The 20,112-nt window shown below is 47.9% G+C and overlaps 1 protein-coding gene across 1 annotated transcript; it reads right to left on the bottom strand.

The window, feature by feature from the left end:
* Positions 1-8,426: 8,426 nt before the first annotated feature.
* Positions 8,427-16,402, bottom strand: zbtb1 (zinc finger and BTB domain containing 1). The gene is made up of 2 exons (XM_080202168.1): positions 16,257-16,402; positions 8,427-11,785 (listed from the first exon to the last, which is right to left on the bottom strand). Exon 2 carries the CDS (start codon positions 11,756-11,758, stop codon positions 9,638-9,640), a length of 2,121 nt encoding a protein of 706 aa, XP_080058294.1. The 5' UTR covers positions 11,759-11,785; positions 16,257-16,402; the 3' UTR covers positions 8,427-9,637.
* Between the last annotated feature and the right edge of the window lie 3,710 nt (positions 16,403-20,112).

Below are 20,112 nucleotides of genomic sequence, written 5' to 3'. Positions count from 1 at the left end.
TCCGCTGGAGCTCTTTATACCCGGCCCGCCGCCATTTTCCTCACACCTCATAGGCCGCGGGCCAATCAGAGCGCGGCATCTGTCCAGCCTGGTACGTAGTGAGATGACACTGCGGGGCACCAGCCAATCAGAGCGCAGTGCTTCCGCGTGCGGGCAGTGACGCCTGGCACGTGGACCAGCCGCGCTTACTCGATAGGCGTCAGGCTCCGACCAATCAAAACAAAGGGCGCGTCGGCCGGCGCGTTTGATTGGAGAGTGGGGTCGGGGTGACGTCACCAACCGCCAGCGGCACGCGCTTCCTCAGGCGGATCTTTGAAAAGCCCCTGGGTGAGCGGCGGCACCTCATAATGTTCAGGGCCACGGCCCGAGTGGTGGCAAGTGGGATCAGGGGGACAGCTCAGGGCTTTTAATGCGTCCGTGCAGACTCGATGGGCTGAAAGGCTTCTTCTGCACTGGCGGATTCTGTGAGAGACACGGCCCTTCGGCCCAAACTGCTCTATATTGACCAACTTCCCCAAACTGAAGTAGTCCCATTTGCCCACATATTTTCCCTCCCCCTCTAACCCCATCCAATTATCTTTTAAATGTTGTAATTTTGCCCAACTCAACCAGATCCTCTGACAACTCATTCCACGCATGCACCACCCTCTGTGGGAAAACATTGCCCCTCAGGTCCTTTTTAAATCTTTTCCCTCTCACCTTAAACCTATTCCCTCTAGTTTTGGACTCCCCTACCCTAGGGAAAAGACCTTGCTTATTCACCTCATCTATGCCCCTCATGATTTTGTAAACCTTGATAAGGACATCCTTCATCCTCCTATGCTCCAGGGAAAAAAGTCCCAACCTATCTAGCCTTTCCTTATTAATTCAAACCGTTCAGTTCCGGTAACATCCTTGTAAATCTTTTCTGCACTCTTTCCAGTTTAATAACATTAATCCATTGGGTGACCAAAGTTGTACACAGTGCTCCAGATGTTGCCTTACCAATGTCTTGTACAGTTATAACACAACTCCTGTGCTCAGTGCTCTGACCAGTGAAGGCAAGTGTGCCAAACACCTTCTTCAGCACCCTGTCTACCTGTGATGCCACTTTGAAAGAACTATGTACCCGCACCCCCAGGTCTCTCTATTCGACAACACTCCTGAGGGCCCTGCCATTAACTGTGTAAGTCCTGTCCTGGTTTGTCTTACTTCACATTTATCTGAATTAAATCCCATCTGCCAATTCTCTGCCCACTCACCCAGTTGATCAAGATCCTGTTGTAGTCTTAGATAATCTTCTTCACTGTCTCCTGCAATAACAATTTTGGTATCATCTGCAAACTTACTAACCATGCCTCCTATATTTTCATCCAAATTGTTTACATAAGAACATAAGAAATAGGAGCAGGAGTAGGCCATCTAGCCCTTCGAGCCTGCCCCGCCATTCAATAAGATCATGGCTGATCTGTCGTGGCTCAGTTCCACTTTCCCGCCCTCTCCCCATAACCCTTAATCCCCTCTCTTATCAAGAACCCATCAACCCGCTTCTTAAAAATATTTAGCGAGGCAGCCTCCACCACTTCAACGGGCAGAGAATTCCAGAGATTCACCACCCTTTGAGTGAAGAAGTTCCTCCTCAACTCCGTTCTAAACCGCCTCCCCTTTATCTTGAGGCTGTGCCCCCTAGTCCTACTGTCTTTTTTGAGCGGGAAGAGTCTCTCCACCTCTATCCTATCCATCCCATTCATCATCTTATACGTCTCAATGAGATCTCCCCTCATTCTTCTAAACTCTAACGAGTACAAGCCTAGTTTATTCAGCCTCTCCTCATAGCTCAACCCCCTCAACTCCGGTATCAGCCTAGTAAACCTCCTCTGCACTCCCTCCAGGGCCAAAATATCCTTGCGCAGGTGCGGCGCCCAAAACTGCACACAGTACTCCAGCTGCGGCCTCACCAATGCCCTATACAGCTGCAGCAAGACCTCCCTACTTTTATATTCAATCCCCCTCGCTATGAAGGCCAGCATCCCATTCGCCTTCCTGACCACCTGCTGCACCTGCAAGCTGGGTTTTTGCGACTCATGCACAAGGACCCCGAGGTCCCTCTGCACCGTCGCCTGCTGCAGTTTTTCGCCACGTAAGTAATAGTCCTTCCTACCATTCTTCCTACCAAAGTGGACCACCTCACACTTGCCAACATTAAATTCCATTTGCCATTTCCTGGCCCATTCGCCCAGCCTATCTAGATCCTTCTGCAGACTCTCCACACCCTCCGCACAATTTTACATAATTGACAAACAATAGTGGGCCCAGCACAATCCCTGCGGCGCACTGCTGGTCACAGGCCTCCTGAAAAACAACTCTCTGTCACCCCCTGGCAAGCCAATTTTATATCCAATTGGCTAGTTCTCCCTGGATCCCATGAGATCTAACCTTACTGATCAAACATGCAGTACCTTGTTGAAGGACTTGTCAAAGTCCATGTGGACAAGATCTTCCTCACTGTTCCCATCTATTTTTTTGGTCACCCCTTCAAAAAAACTTATCAAATTTGTAAGACACAATTTCCCATGCACAAAGCCGGGCTGACTATCCCAAATCAGTTTTTTCCTTTCCAAATGCATGGAGATCCTGTCTTTCAGAATCCCCTCCAATAACTTACCACCTCCAGTGTTAAGCTCACTGATATGTAATTCCCTGGCTTTTCCCTACCACCTTTCTCAAATAACGGCACAACATTTGCCTCCCGACAGTCTTCCGGCACCTCACCCATGGCTATCGATTTGGTTAAGGGCGGCAGTGGATTTTGATTGTCATTTCATAGGAGCGGCATCATCGTTCAACTGGCCAAACAGGTAAGCAATCAGCGAAGCATCTGAGCGGAAAGTGGCAGTTTGAATGGTTACAGATACTGCTGGATACAATGATGCCATGTGCTGAGTGCATGTGGGAAATGGACAGAACTGGAGCATTTTCCAAAGAGCATTCTGGAAACTTGCTAATTCCTCCAACTCCTTGAGCATGTCCAATTTCCAATAGTTTACTGGAGAGATCAACAGGAAAAACACACTTTGGAAAGTATGTTGCCCTTGGATAGAATTGCATTGATGCCCAAACTCCAAAGGATAACCAATGGGGAAAGATTTATCAAACGAGAGTTATATTCCCCAATAATTAGGATTTAAAGGCGAGCTTAAACTGTGGATCACAGAATTATTACAGTGCTAAAAGGTCATTCAAACCATTGTATGTGCACCAGAGAGTCTCATTACCCTGCCATCTCCCTGCAACCCTAGACATTATTCTTGTTCAGATAACAGTTTAATTTCCCTTTGAAACCTTTGATAGAAACTGCTCTCAGACAGTGCATTCCAAACCTTAACCACTCATTGTGTGAAGAAGTTTTATCTCATATTGCTTTTTTTTTTACAAATCACTTTAAATCCATGTCCTCTCTTTCTCAGTCCTTCCATGGGTGGGATGTTTCTCCTTATCCAGCTCTCTTCTGATTTTGAATAATTCTACTGTATCTTCTGTCAGCCTTAATTCCTACTTCTCCAATCTATCTTCATAATGGGAATTTCTCATCCCTGAAATCATAATCTTGAATTCTTTCTGCACCCTCTCCAACTCCTTCGCATCCTTTCTAAACTGCAGCACCCAGAATTAGATAATATTCCAGAGGCCAGACTAGTGTTTTATAAAAGTTCAACATAATCTTGCTCTTGTATTCTATGCCCCACCATCCATTAACCACTACTAAAACCAAGGATGCTGTCTATTTTTAAATTCTCTCTCAACCAGTCCTGCCACTCTTAATCACTGATGCAATTATATAGCCAGGCCCTTCTACTCCTGTGTACCTTTAGAATTGTACCTTTTATATTACTTCTTCATGTTCTTCCTACCAAAATGAACAACTTCACGTTCCTCTGCATTGAACCTCATTATCACTTGTCCACCTATTCCACCAACTTTTTCCTCTGCTTTTGAAGTTGTGCACTCTCTTCCTCACATTTCACAGTAGTTCCAAGTTATCACATATTGAGGACTGGCCTTGGGCAACTCCACTGCAAATCTTCCTCCAGTGTAAAAAACATTGATTAACCACTACTTGTTTCCTGTCACTCAGGCAACTTTGTAATTGATGTTGCCACTGTTCTTTTTATTCCTTCAACTATAACTTTGTTCATAAGTCTGTTGTGTGGCACTGTATCAAACACCTTTTGGAAGTCTATGTATGTCACATTAACTGCATTACTCTCATCAACCCTCTACTACCTCTTCAAAAACTCCAGCAAGGTAGGTTTTCCCTGGACAAATCTGTGCTGGCTTCACTCAATTAACTTGCATTTGTTGATGACTATTAATTTGAACCCTAATTAAATTAGCTGCCAGTTTCTTTTCATACTCTCTCTTTGCTTTTATTTGCTATGTCACCTCTCTTTGAACCTTCTACATTCAGCTTGTTTTCAGTTTCATTTTTGAGTTGACATTATCATGAACAAACTTTTTCTTCCTTAATTTCCTCTTGTCATCCAGGCAGCTCTGGATTTAAAAGCAAAATACCGTGGATGCTGCAAATCTGAAATAAAAACAGAAAATGCTGGAAAAACCAGTCTGAGGCTGTCTCAGCCAACCTTCACATAAATCGCCGCAGCTCATCATCACTTTTCAAGGGCAATTACGGAATGGCCACCAAATACTGGCATCATACTGACACTCATCCACAAAAAAAAGCTTGCTTTCCAGTTTGGGGTGACTGGATGATCATTAATGGGTTCATTCTGTACTATCCCAGCAAACATGCACAGCAATCACCAATCACAAACACAAAACCTTCACTCTGCTTATGTCCCCATAGATCCGCTGAGGGCTTCCAGCATTCACTGTTTCTATACCAAAAAGTAGTGCAGAGATGAGAACATAATTGAAAAGTCTGATTGAATAATGACCTTTATCTTAAACAGTTGGAATATACAGTGGATAGATGACATGATGCTGCAGTTGTATAAAGCACTGTTCAGATTCTACAGATCAGGAAGGCTTTGTTAGCCCCTGAGAAAGTGCAGCATTGATTCACTAGAATCACACTGACAATGAAAGGATGGAAGTACAGGTCACATAAATTGGACTTGCATTTCCTTTGGTACATAATAAAGATACACTCTGATTGATTTAATAAGGGTTTTTGTTAAGAGTACATAGAGAAACTTATTCTTCTTGTTGAGGGAAGGTGTCCTAATTTTAAATCTAGTGCTTCTTTTCAATGTGCAATAGCTTTAATTATTGTTGCATAGCCACAGACAAGCAATATTTAAACAAGACCTACACACACATAACTGAGCAGTTGTATTCTCTCTCCACAAATGCTGCCAGACATCCTGAGTTTATCCAGCATTTTTTGTTTTTATTAGCAGGTACATTGTTTGAGATACAGATCAGCCAATGATGTAATTACAAAATAGATCGAGCTCAAAAGAATTTACTGATCTATTCCACTTCCTTTGTTCAGAAAACTCCCGGGAGAAGTACCATAAGAATTAAAATAGATAACAAATAAACAGCCATTAAATACTGCCATGAAAGCCACAACATGAATTAGATCTTTTTAATTTATTCAGAGTATGTGAGCATCACCGCTGGCTAGGCCAGCATTTATTGCGCATCCCTAATTGCCTTTGAGAAGGTGGTGGTGAGCTGCCTTCTTGAAACACTGCAGTCCATGTGGTTTAGGAACAGCCACAGTGCTGTTAGGGAAGAAGTTCCAGGAATTTGACCCTTGACAGTAAAGAAACAATGATATATTTTGAAGTCAGGATGGTGAGCGGCTTGGAGGGGAACTTGCAGGTGGTGTTGTTTCCATATATCTGCTGCCCTTGTCCTTCTAGATGCCATGGGTTTGGAAAGTGCTGTTGTAGGAGCCTTGGAGAGTTGCTGCAGTGCATCTTGTAGATGGTATACACTGTGGTACTGTGTGTCACAGGCAGAGATAATGGTCCTTAATGATGGATGGGATGCCAATCTAGTGGGCTGTTTCATCCTGGATTGAGTTTGAGTATTATTACATCTGCACTCATCCAGGTGAATATTCCCGTTTTAGTGAGGGAGTCCAGATCAGGTCATCTCAGAGTCAAATAGAAGCAGATAATTAAAGGAGTGGAATGATACAACATGCCGTCAATGTAGTTGCTGGTTTTGATGGTGGAATGTTATGTGGGATGGAGAGAGTGTGGAGATGGAGGAGTGAACTGAGAGCACATTGGAAAGAAATAAGAGAAACAGGACTCCAGCATTGGTTAGTGTTGTTGCATACATACAGAACAGTTTTATTAAAAATGGAATAAAAAAATTAAAGAAAGATTTAACCATCTACTTTCAGGGTTTTTAAACAGTACATCAATTCACAATTAATTTTTTGTATTGCTTCTATAAGGCATTTTTGAGGCCCAGAAAACCTGTCATTTACAACTTATGTTTTATCCCCTAACCCAGGAATATTATCAATTGAGTTGGTTATCCGTAATCAACAACATAGCAGGATTGGGGTGGCATACTGCACTGGGGAGATGGATTAAAGAGAGGGAGAGGGAGAGAGGGATACAGATAGGGTGACATACTGGAGTTCTGGATTAGAGACAGGGCGGAAGACACATGGTTGATGGAGAGGGAGGAAGAGTCAGAGAGAAAGGCCATGAGCAAACTGCCTCTGCAAAGCAGTAACATGATTGCTCTGAACCCGAGATTCCTTTCATAATAACGGTTTTGTTCCAAAAGACAGAGTGGGTTGGGAGTGGTTATAGCACTCGGATTGGGAAGCTCCAAGATAATTGCCTTGGTGCTGGGAGATTAGAACCAGATGTTTTCTTTGCACCAGTCAGCTAACACTTGCTGAATCAGCCACAATGACACCAGAGAGACTAGAGAAGAGGTGAGAGAGGGAGGGAGGAGGGGGGAGAGAGAGAGGGAGGGAGGAGGGGGGAGAGAGAGAGGGAGGGAGGAGGGGGGAGAAAGAGAGGGAGGGAGGAGGGGGGAGAAAGAGGGGGGGAGGAGGGGGGAGAGAGAGAGGGAGGGAGGAGGGGGGAGAAAGAGGGGGGGAGGAGGGGGGAGAGAGAGAGAGAGGGAGGGAGGGAGGAACGAGAGAGAAGGAGGGGGGAGGAAAGAGAGAGAAGGAGGGGGGAGGAAAGAGAGAGAAGGATGGAGGAGGGAGGGGGGAGAGAGGGGGAGGGGGGAGAGAGGGAGGGGGGAGAGAGGGAGGGGGGAGAGAGGGAGGGGGGAGAGAGGGAGGGGGGAGAGAGGGAGGGGGGAGAGAGGGAGGGGGAGAGAGGGAGGGGGGAGAGAGGGAGGGGGGAGAGAGGGAGGGGGGGAGAGAGGGAGGGGGGAGGGGGAGAGAGAGACGGGGGGAGGGGGAGAGAGAGACGGGGGGAGGGGGAGAGAGAGACGGGGGGAGGGGGAGAGAGAGACGGGGGGAGGGGGAGAGAGAGACGGGGGGAGGGGGAGAGAGAGACGGGGGGAGGGGGAGAGAGAGACGGGGGGAGGGGGAGAGAGAGACGGGGGGAGGGGGAGAGAGAGACGGGGGGAGGGGGAGAGAGAGACGGGGGGAGGGGGAGAGAGAGACGGGGGGAGGGGGAGAGAGAGACGGGGGGAGGGGGAGAGAGAGACGGGGGGAGGGGGAGAGAGAGACGGGGGGAGGGGGAGAGAGAGACGGGGGGAGGGGGAGAGAGAGACGGGGGGAGGGGGAGAGAGAGACGGGGGGAGGGGGAGAGAGAGACGGGGGGAGGGGGAGAGAGAGACGGGGGGAGGGGGAGAGAGAGACGGGGGGAGGGGGAGAGAGAGACGGGGGAGGGGGAGAGAGACGGGGGGAGGGAGGAGAGGGGGGGAGGGAGGAGAGGCGGGAGGGAGGAGAGAGCAAGGGGGAGGGAAAGAGCAAGGGGGGAGGGAGGAGAGAGAGGGAGGGAGGGAAGGAGGAGACGGGGGAGGGAGGAGAGAGAGGCGGGGGGGAGGGAGGAGAGGGGGGGAAGGAGGAGAGGGGGGAGGGGGGAGGGAGGGGGGAGGGAGGGGAGGGGAGAGAGAGGGAGAAAGAGGGAGGGGAGAGAGAGAGAGAGAAAGAGGGAGGGAGGGGAGAGAGAGAGAGAGGGGGAGGGAGTGAAGAGAGGGAGGGAGGGAGGGGAGGGGGAGAGAGAGAGAGAGGGAGGGAGGGGGGAGAGAGAGGGAGGGAGAGAGGGAGGGAGGGAAAGGGAGAGAGGGAGGGAAAGGGAGAGAGGGAGGGGAGAGAGGGAGGGAAAGGGAGAGAGGGAGGGGAGAGAGGGAGGGAAAGGGAGAGAGGGAGGGGAGGGAGGGAGGGAGGAGCGAGAGAGAGGGGGAGAGGGAGGAGAGAGAGAGGGAGAGGGAGGGAGGAGGGGGGGAGGGAACAGCGAGGGAGGAGGGGGGGAATGAGAGAGAGAGAGAGAGAGAGTGAGGACAGAGGGGGTCAGCTAGTCATGTCCTTATCCGTTTCAAATTGTTTCCAGAATCATGGTTGGTGTGGCCATTTATTAAATGACAGGATGATACAGCACAAGAGGCCATTTGGTCCATTATGTCCACACTCAAAGACTGATCCAATCAATCCTTCTTCTCTCACTCTGCCCCCATAACTCTGAAAATGTCCTCTTTCCGATCAGAATTCACTGCAGAAAATTGTCTTGTTTCCCTCGCTGCTTCATTGTTATCCTCAATCTGTGTCCCTGGTCACCAACCCGACTTCCAGTCACCAACCTGCAACCTCTGATCACTGATTCTCAGGTCTGTGAACACTGACCCTCTTGCCTCTGGTCACAGTTTCTATTCACTCTTGTCAAAACCCATTAGTAATTTTGAACAACTCTTTCAAATCTGCCTGGAACCTTCTCTGCTCCAAGGAGAACTCTCTTTTTCAGTCTCTGTGTCCGACACCCAAAGGGACCTGCTGAACACAGATGCGTCTCTGTTACGTGTCACTCAGAGTATTCAGTAACAATTCATTGGATTGTAAAGCAGGGCCACTCACTAACAGAGAAAGGAAATCAGTTCATCAGAGCTGGAAATGGTGGAGATCATGAACAAAAAATTGGATTTCTGTAGCCGTGTGCAAAATGAAAATAAAGTAGAGAAAGCACCTTCCGGATCTGTGTGACACTGGCGAGATAATACTTGTTTAATCTGAAGATTATAGTATGGAACTGAAGTGAGCCGTGTCAGTGAGCCCTCCGTGAGTGAGTGGTCAAATGTGAGATACTGAGCCAAACCATCCCATAATATCTTGAGTGAGCTGGTCTCACGGGTTGCTGACAGTGACAATGTGTGAGAGTGTCAGGAGGTGAGGATGGTGAAGAAAGCAGCCAGGCTCCTGCTGATAAAGATGGCAGGTTTTGAGGAGGAGGAAATGCTGCCTTTAGTCTCTGATAGTTCCACCAACAGACAGCTGTGTCATTGTACAGGTGGGGGGGTAGGAAGGCGGGGGGGCTGCCTAGCTACCCCAACAAGAGTCAGTACCCAGGGTGGCGGGTGAGCTGGGGAAGTTGTTTGCAATGAGGAAAGAGATTCCAATTCTTGATAAGTCCAGTGAAGAGCTTGGCCCATCATCATCATCGTGGGGGACGGGGGGTTGTTTGGGAGTTGGCGGCGGGGGGATCACTCACATTTTCTTGGTGTGGCTGCTCAGATGGTGCATTGTCAGCTCTTTCTTCAGTTTGAATTTGTCCCCGCACAGTGTGCAGGCGTGGAGGTGGACATCAGTGTGACGTTCCAGCGACTCTCCATCCCCAAACACCTGGAAACAGACCTCACAAATGACCTCTCTGCCTGCGAGATGGGACACCATGTGCCGCAGGTGGTCATGCTTCCGGTAGCTGCCCTGGCCACATCTGGGACAGACGTAGCGGGCATCGCCTCTGTGCATGTCGAGGTGGAGCCTGAGCAAACGCTCCCGCAGGAATTCCTTGCCACAGATCTGACAGGCAAACTCCTTCTCCTTGGTGTGAGTGGTGAAGTGTTCCCGAAGGTGGCAACGTTGGTAGAAAGCCTTCCCACAGAGGTTGCAGACATGTTTCCGCCGGTCCACGTGCTCAGATGAGGCCTCGCGGGCAGGCTGTCCAAACATGCAGCGGGAGACATGCTCGACCCACAGTTTCTCCTGGTCAAAGGCTCGGGCACACTGCGGGCACTGGAAGTTGCGGCCAGTGTGCCGGTACATGTGCTCCTGGAGCTGCCAGCGTTGCTTGAAGCTTCCCCCACATACCTGACAGGTGAACCTACTCACTTCACGCCCAGGGCTCTCGGGTGAAGGACCCTCCGTAGATGCTGCAGCCGAGGAGGGGAGCAGTTCCCCTCCAGCCTGCCAGGTGTACAGGGTGTCATGTGCTCCCAGGCATTGCTCAGCATGTTCCTGCAAACGACCCCCCTTTACCAGGATCCGGCCACACTTACCGCAGGCGCACACACTTTCTACATGATGTGCCACATAGTGAGCAGATCGCTCACTCTCGGGCAATGCCACACCGCACAGCTCACAGGCTGGCCCCAGGGGACTGTCCCCCTCCCTCTGTGGCTCCATCTTCAAGACACCCTCCAGTCCGTCCTCCTCTTCGTCCTCCTCCTCCTCCTCTTCCTCCTCCTCTTTCTCATCCACTGTCCAGCCAGATTGACCCTTGACCTTCTCCACTGTCCGTTGATGGCTACTGCCCACAGCTGTCCTCCTCTGGGTGGGGAAGTTGTTGTAGACTTTGCCAGCTTCCTCAAAGGTCATCCTGTCTTCCTTCTCCTCCTCGGAAGGGAGGTCGACATCATCCATCACCTGAACCACGGTGATATCACCAAGGTCAACAGCTGCTGTGTCCTCAGGCTCACTTTTCACCAGGTGACTGTTGGTTGCAGAATCCAGGAAGTCCCCCTTGGAGTCAGTGTCATTTTCTGAGCTCTCCTCAGTTGGGATCTCGGAGGAGTCTGCCCGTCCCCCAGGGCCTTCCTCGCCTGCCCGCTCTACCTTGTCAGAGTTGCTTTCCTCCCCGCCTCCGTCAGTTCGGGGGGGCGCGCGCCTGCTGTTGCATGTCAGTGCATGCTCATTGAGGAGCTTCTCACAACTGAAAACAAAGCCACAACAGTCACAGGTGTAACGCTTCCCAAAGCGATGGTGCAGTCTCCCCTTCAGGCCCGTACGGCTCTGCTTGCGGGGAGGGCTCGAGGCCTGCTTCTTGGGCAGGCGTTCCACACTGGAGGGCAGCAGTGGAAGAGGAGGCAAGAGGGGTGGAGGGACAATACAGGCCTTGTTAACCTCGGGACTCGGTTCCCTGCGGGTCCTCTTGGTCGCCTCCAATGGGTCATCATACATACGGACCCCGAACATCATGGAGTCTTTGGGGCAGGCGAAAGCCAACGATGGTGACTGCACAGACTTTCCATTGTTCTCCTGCAACTCATCCAAGCTCTTTGGCACGTAATAAAGTTGCAGGAAGGTCATGGCTGACCGCAACTCCTCAAAGTCAGAAGGCACTCCCACCAGCCTGCCCAAGTACATGATCTGCAAAATGAGGTCAAAGCACTCAGCACTGATGTTGACATTGCTCAGACTCAGGTTCCCTGTCAGTTGCTGCTGGCTGATGAACATCATTCGGAAATAGGAGCTGCAGGCAGTCAGCACTGCCCGATGGGCCCGAAAATAAATGTCATTGATAATGATGCAGCAATCACATAGGAAGCCCCATTCTCTCTGGTTGTTCAGCTGCTGCAGGACATATTCACTATGGCTCAACCGTGACATCCTGGATTACCAATCCTAACTAGGATCCTAGAAAGAAACAGAAATTTGGATCACTGAATAGCAAAACACAGGAAGAGCCCAATCAGCCCATTAACTCCATACTGGCTCTTTCAGAGTCTCACTCTGCTGTTCTGCACCAATTCATTTGCAACATTTAACCAATTTGCCTTTAAATGCAATGATTCAATTTGCCTTTCAAATTCTGAACCAGGGCTCTGAAACTGGCCATTCCAGATCCATAACCAGTTCCTTAACATCTGATTTACGATTTTCAGCCTTCCCCAGTTAGAACATATTAAGATGAAAAAGGCCTTTAAAGTAAATGTGCAATGGAATTAAGGGGAAAAGAGACAGTTCCACAAATAAAAGCAATAGGCTCAGAGACAGACTAATCCCTTTGTAAAATAACAAACTGGATGTAAATGATTTAAGAATTTAATAAACTCAACCTGACAACATAGGCTCTGTGGACTTCAATAGAAAATGCAGCAGACTGTACACTTTTATTCTGTAAATTAAAGAGACCAGCATTATCAGCTCTAGAGGTACAGTGAATCCCTGGCCATAGAGATTCAGTCACACAACTGTCATCAAGGTCCTATCACACTATGACTGCAGATAATCTCTTTTCTTTGAGGAACAGGTTTTTAGGATTGTGACTATTATCAAATGCTAATACAGTGTAGAGCCTCAACCCTAGAACCATTCCCATGAATCCTTAATACATTCTGACATATCCTCCGCTAGACCATAAGATGTAGGAGCAGAAGTAGGCTATTTAACCCATTGAGTCTGCTGCACCATTCAATTAGATCATGACTGAGCTGATCTGACAATTCTCAACTCCATTTTCCTCCTTATTCCCATAACCATTACTGATTAAAAATCTGTCCATCTCAGATTTCAACACAACGGCCCAACCTCCACATCTCTCTGAGGTAAATTATTCCCCAGATTCACCACCCTTGAGAGAAGAAATTCCGCCTCACCTCTGCCTTAAATGGGACCACCCCCTTACTCTGAGATTATGCCCTCTGGTCCTAGACTCTCCCATATGGAGAAACAACCTCTCAGCATCTACCCTGTCAAGCCTCCAGAGAATCCTATATGCCATCAAATGCGGTGCCCAGAATTGGACACAGTATTGTACTTGAGGCTGAATAACTATTTTAGAAAGCACAGGGGATATCTGCTCCTCATCTTGTGAAGGCATTGACTCAAATGTGCCACTGATCGTGATTAGCTGGCTGAATGTCCAGTGCCTTATCCCAAAATCCCAAACCACCAATTAATGCAAGACAGGTGGAGTATCTTCTAGTGTTTGTTGCATTAGACAACGCACCTGTATTTCTGGGGGAAGATATTGGTGTCATGGTATTGTCACTGGACCAGTAATCCAGAGACCCAGGCTGGGCAGCACAGTGGCATGGGCGGCATGATAGCACAGTGATTAGCACTACTGCTTCACAGCTCCAGGGACCTGAGTTCGATTCCCAGGTTGGGTCACTGTCTGTGTGGAGTTTGCACATTCTCCTCGTGTCTGCATGGGTTTCCTCTGGGTGCTCCAGTTTCCTCCCACAGTCCAAAGATGTGCGGGTTAGGTTGATTGGCCATGCTAAAATTGCCCCTTAGTGTCTTGAGATGCGTAGGTTAGAGGGATTAGTGGGTAAAATATGTAGTGATATGGATGTAAGGCCTGGTTGACATTGTGTTTGGTGTAGACTCGATGGGCCAAATGGCCTCTCTCTATACTGTAGGGTTTCAATGATGATTTCTATGATGCTCTCAGTCAAGACAACCAAAGGCATAGCCACCAATGGTGGAGCAGATAAAATGGGAATAAAAAACAAAGAACAAAGAAAATTACAGCATAGGAACAGGCCCTTTGGCCCTCCAAACTGCACTGACCATGCTGCCCAACTTAATTAAAACTCCCTATCCTTCCAGGACCATATCCCTCTATTCCCATCCTTTTCATGTACTTATCAAGACATCCCTTAAAAAGTCACTACCATATCCGCTTCCACTACCTCTCTCAGCAACGAGTTCCAGGCACTCACTACTCTCTGTGTAAAAAATCTGCCATGTTGAAGATATAAGAACATAAGCACTAGGAGCAGGAGTAGGCCATCTGGCCCCTTGAGCCTGCTCCACCATTCAATAAGATCATGGCTGATCTTTTCGTGGACTCAGCTCCACTTACCTGCCTACTCTCCATAACCCTTAATTCCTTTACTGTTCAAAAATTTATCTATCCTTGCCTTAAAATATGTGGGAGTGTTGCAAGGTTGGAGGAGGATATAGAGATAGGAGAGGGTCACACCATGGAAGGGTTTGAAAATAAGGATAAGAATTTTTAAAAAATCAAGGTGTCGCTTTTCCAAGTGCCAACGTAGGTGAGCAAGCACAAGGTGTTTGGCTAAGTGAGACTTGGTGTGAACTGGAACATGAACATGAGAGTTCTGATATCTTTGGGGCAGTGGGTGAGGGTAAAAAGCATGTGGGTTATTTATAATTATATTCTTTATATTTTCTAAAGAGCATGTTCAAGACACCTGCACTATTTCTAGCTCAAATTAAAACTCATTTTAGCAACATACCCAAAACCTGACCAATCACCACGGTTACAAGTTGCTCAATGGAATGTCACTGGGTTAAACATTCCTGACTCATAACAACCTGCCCAATCTTAGCCAGGGCAGCAGAATTAAAGTGTAATCATCAAGTCAAGGGAGAGTGGCGAAGGCTTCTCCACCAGGATAACTATACCACCAAACCTACAGAATCAATCTGGAGAATTCAGGGATGAAAGATTAATCTCCCAGACACTCCCAGAAATGAACAAATTATTCCAGCTGAGAACAAACTAGTGACTTATTAAGGGTTAACATAACTTCTTTGTTTAATGCCTCTGACCTTTTACAATCTGCCCTACTGCCTCCCGAGACAAACATTCATCTACAGAACGTGCAAAGCAAATGGTATCCAAAGGCAACAACCGGGGCACTAACAATTCAAGTGACTTTGTCATCTCCCAAATACTCCATAAGCCACAAGATTCCTCCAAACGCAAGGGTCCAGATGCAACTGTGTAGTGCAGACACCCGTGCTATATGAGACATCATCCAGGAAAAGGCAGCCCACTTGATCAGCACCCCATCACCACCTTCAACATTCACTCCCTCTACCACTGACACAGTGGGAACAATGTGTACCACCTCTAAGAGGCACTGCAGTAATTCACCAAGGCTCCTCCAACATCATATAAAGATACAAATTAGGTGCAGGGGTAGGCCGCTCCACCATTTAGTAAGATCATAGCTGATCTGATTTTAACCTCAGCTGCATATTCATAGAAGCATAGAATCCCTACAATGCAGAAGAGGCCATTGAGTTTGGACCAACTCTGTGACAGAATATATTACTCAGGCCCTCTCTCCCACCTGTATTGTGCTGTAGTTTTTCTATGTTCTATGTTTCAATCAATTTACCTCTTATGCCTCTAAACTCCAGTGGATACAATCCCAGCTTTCCCCAAAGAACAACTGTCCATTCCAGGGATTAATCTGGTAAACAATCTCTGAACTGCATCCAATCCATCTGCATCCCTCCTTCAATACTACACACAATACTCCAAATATGGTCTCAGTAGTGCTCTGTATAACTGAAGCGTATCCCCCGCACTTCCGTATTTAATCACTCTCCCAATAAATGATAACATTCTATTAACTTTCCTAATTACTTACTGTACCTCTATACTAGCCTTTTATGACTCATGCACTAAGACACCCAGATCCCTCTACTTCTCACAGCCCTGCAATCTCTCTCCATTCAGATAATAGGTTTATTTTTATTCTTGTCAATGGCTTTGCTGAAATCCATAGTTTATATGCACTATCCTCATCGATACACCTGGTCACCACCAAAAGTTTACAATCTCTCCTCTGTTACAGTCTCTCCCCAGTGCAAAGCCAGGGCCCGGTTGCCACGCTCCCCGTGCCAGGGCCCGGTTGCCACGCTCCCCGTGCCAGGGCCCGGTTGCCACGCTCCCCGTGCCAGGGCCCGGTTGCCACGCTCCCCGTGCCAGGGCCCGGTTGCCACGCTCCCCGTGCCAGGGCCCGGTTGCCACGTTCCCCGTGCCAGGGCCCGGTTGCCACGTTCCCCGTGCCAGGGCCCGGTTGCCACGCTCCCCGTGCCAGGGCCCGGTTGCAACGTTCCCCGTGCCAGGGCCCGGTTGCAACACTCCCTGTGCCAGGGCTCTGTTGCAACACTCCCTGTGCCAGGGCTCTGTTACAATGCCCCAGCCCCCCAGCTGAATTGCAATCTCTCTCCAGTTGCAATTTCCCTGTCCCCTGCTGGGTTGCAATATCTCCTCCGTTGTAATGTCCCAGTCCCCGGGCTGGGTTGCAATTTCTCCCCGATTGCTATGCCCTGGTCCCCGGGCTCCGTTGCAATCTCTCCCCGGTTGCAATGCTCCGGGCTGGGTTGCAGCTCTTACCCTGGCTAGGTGTAGATGGCTGTCCTGCTGCCGCTGCCTGAGCAAGGGATTTTGAGCCGGGTTCTTTATCAGGCGATGCGGGCAGTAGAAGCCGGGACTCGCTGCTTTTTCCCCGGGACCAGCTGCAGCTTCTGCCGGGCTCAGGGCCTCAGTCACAGGAAATGAGCCAGGGTGTCTCCTCCCAGCTCAGCCCAGTACACAGGCTGCTTCCTCCCACAACTCTCCTCGGACCAGACAACACAGCAAGAGGCCATTTGACCCAGTGTCCCCGTGCCAGCTCTTTGTTGGAGTTGGCCATTAAATGGCACAGTATTTCCCCATAGCCATACAAACTTTTCTAATATTGATCTAATTTCCTTTCTGATAATTACCATTGACTCTGCTCCCAATGCCCTAAATACATCCTTGTGCTTTTTAAAATATATTTTAAATGTTTTTGCAATATTGATGCAGTTCCTCTCAAAACCAGTCAAGAAGGTGCCAGTTTCTTTCCCTTTCTCTCCCCTGTTCTGTCCACACTGGCCAGGATTTCCTGATCTCGTTTGCCTTGATGTGGAGATGCCGGTGTTGGACTGGGGTAAAACAGAAAGAAATCCCACAACACCAGCTTAAAGTCCAACAAGTTTATTTGCAGCAAATGCTGCAGTCTTTCAGAACAGGCTGTCCCTTCTTCAGGTGGCTGGGAGTTCTGATCACAAATAGGGCACAAAGACACAAACTCAATTTACATGTATTATGATTGGAATGTGAGTCTTTACAGCTAATCAAGTCTTAAAGGTACAGACAATATGAGTGGAGAGAGCTTTAAGCACAGGTTAAAGAGATGTGTATTATTTCCAGACAGGAAAGTTAGTGAGATTTTGCAAGTCCAGGCAAGTTATGGGGTTTACAGATAGTGTGACATGAACCCAAGATCCCGGTTGAGGCCGTTCTCACGTGTGCGGAATTTGGCTATCAGTTTCTGCTCAGCGACTGTGCGCTGTCATGTGTCGTGAAGGTCGCCTTGGAGAACACTTACCTGAAGATCAGAGGCTGAATGCCCATGACCGCTGAAGTGTTCCCCAACAGGAAGAGAACAGTCTTGCCTGGTGATTGTCGAGAGGTGTTTATTCATCCATTGTCGTAACGTCAACAACAACGGATGAATGAACACCGCTCAACAGTCACCAAGCAACACTGTTCTCTTCCTGTTGGGGAACACTTCAGCGGTCATGGGCATTCAGCCTCTGATCTCCGGGTAAGCGTTCTTCAAGGCGGCCTTGGAGAACATACATACATACTGACATCTAGGTAGGTATACCTAAATATCCAAAGTGCTACATCACTCACTACAGTACCACAATCAGTGCATTGCGCTAACAATCTGTCAGTCTGCAGTGTATACTGTGATCTGAGAAGTATAACGAAGCTCCAACATTTGCGTTTAAATTGTGATTATTTTCAATGTCTGGGAACAACAAGAACTGATACCGGCACAAATGGGTTGAATGGCCTCCTTCAGTGTTGTATCATGCTATGACTTTCCTGAGAAGACAGTTCCATAGATACTGGTCAATTGGGGGAATACAGGAGAAAGGGCAGCATCAAGCATCTCTTCCACCACCAATCATTTTGATGAAGCTAGCCTAGTCATTCACCCTTGAAATCTTACATAGAAGCTGGAGGAGGCTATTCAGCCCCTTCAGCCTATTCCATCATTGATTTGTATCTGATCTGTACCATAACTCCATCTTGCTTTATATCGCTGGATACCTTTACTCAACAAAAATGATCAATCTCAATTTGGAAAGCTCTGATTGAGCCAGAATATTCACACCTTTTCAGAGGAGAGAGTTTCAGAATTTCACTGCCATTTGAATGAGAAAGTGTTTCCTAAGCTCACCCCTGAATGGCCTGGATTGAATTTTATAATTCTACCTCCTTGTTCTGGACACCATCCACCAAAGGGAATAGTTTCTCTGTCTCCATCACATCAAATCCTTTTGTGATTTTCGAACTCTCCATTAAATCACCCTTCAACATTGTAAAGTCAAGGAAATTAATCCAAATTATTTCCTTCCCTTTGCTAATATTCAGTTTTCCTTAAACAATCTTTTCACAGAATCCTACAGAAGAGTAGAAGAGGTCTTTCAGCCCATCGAGTCTGCACTGACGCATGAAAGGGCCTGACCTGTCCCATCTAATCCCACTTGCCAGAATTAGGCACATAATCTTGAATGTTATGGTGTGTAAAGTACTCATCCAGATACTTTTTAAAGCATCTGAGACACCTCGCCTCCACTACCCTCGCAGTCAATGCATTCCAGACTGTCAATTAGAGGGAGACACCTCCCTGTGACATCACTCAACCTCCAAAAACAAGTTAATTTCTATAACATCTTTAATCTGATAAATCATCACAATGTACTTCATGAGAGCATTATAAAGCGCTGAATCACATGAGGAGATATTAGAGCAGATGATGAAAAGCAGTAGGTTTATAGGGCAAGAGAGAGAGAGAGAGATGTGGAGAGAGGGAATTTCAGAGCTTAGGGCCCAGGCAGCAGAGGACAGAGTTTATAACTGGGAATGCGCAGGAGATATCACTCCCTGTGACATCACTCTGTCATTAAGACACTCGCTCCCTGTAAGCACAGCAAAGTGTTTCACAAAGTTAACAGAATTATAGTTCATGAGATAGGAGATTCTGTGTTAAATTTGGATATAAAATTTGCTTACGGTCAGAAAGCAGCTAGTGGTGATAAATGGTTCTTTTTTAGGCTGGAGGGGGGGGTTAGATAATGTTCAGTCCCAGGACCACGGTTTTTCCTGACTTGAGTACTGGAATAAAGAGTAAAATGCCAACATTTCTTGATGATACTAAACTCACAGGTGTGGCAGTGAGGATGATACAAGTCAGCTGTAACTGGACATCAATAGACTAGCTGAATCATAGAATCCTGACAGGGCAGAAGGAGGCCCTTCAGCCCATCAAGTCTGCACCAACTCTCTGACAGGGCATCTTACCCTGGCCATATCCCCCAACTCCACATATTTACCCCACTGATCCCTCTAACCCACACATCTTGGGATACTAAGGGGCAACTTAGCATGAACAATTCACATAACCTGTACATCTTTGGACTTGGGAGGAAACCCACACAGACATGGGGAGAAACGTGCAAACTCCATACAGACAGTTAGCCAAGGCTGAAATTGAACCTTAAGGTAGAATTTATTACAGAAAACTGTGAGGTGACATATTTTGACAGAAGGGATTGGAAGAGGCAATAAGAACATAAGAACATAAGAAATAGGAGCAGGAGTAGGCCATCTAGCCCCTCGAGCCTGCCCCGCCATTCAATAAGATCATGGCTGATCTGAAGTGGCTCAATTCCACTTTCCCGCTTCCTCTCCATAACCCTTAATCCCCTTGCCTACCAAAAACCTATCTACCCGCATCTTAAATATATTTAGCGAGGTAGCCTCCACCACTTCAACGGGCAAAGAATTCCAGAGATTCACCACCCTTTAAGTGAAGAAGTTCCTCCTCAACTCCATTCTAAACTGCCCCCCCACCTTATCTTGAGGCTGTGCCCTCTAGTCCTGCTGTCCTTTCTGAGCGGGAAGAACCTCTCCACCTCTACCCTATCCATCCCTTTCATCATCTTGTACGTCTCAATAAGATCCCCCCTCATCCTTCTAAACTCCAACGAGTACAAGCCCAGTCTATTCAGCCTCTCTTCATAGTTCAACCCCCTCAACTTCGGTATCAGCCTAGTGAACCTCCTCTGCACTCCCTCCAAGGCCAAAATATCCTTGCGCAAGTGCGGCAACCAAAACTGCACACAATACTCCAGCTGCGGCCTTACCAGTG

Source organism: Carcharhinus amblyrhynchos, chromosome 14, assembly GCF_965287045.1.
Source record: "Carcharhinus amblyrhynchos chromosome 14, sCarAmb.v2.hapA, whole genome shotgun sequence".
In the NCBI taxonomy this organism is placed as follows: domain Eukaryota; kingdom Metazoa; phylum Chordata; class Chondrichthyes; order Carcharhiniformes; family Carcharhinidae; genus Carcharhinus; species Carcharhinus amblyrhynchos.
The sequence above is the reverse complement of the archived record's forward strand: the minus strand, read 5'-3'. Positions and strand labels throughout refer to the sequence as shown.

Coding starts and splice junctions, on each gene's coding strand:
- zbtb1 (XM_080202168.1), bottom strand. CDS start 11,758: ATGTCACGGTTGAGCCATAGTGAATATGTCCTGCAGCAGCTGAACAAC.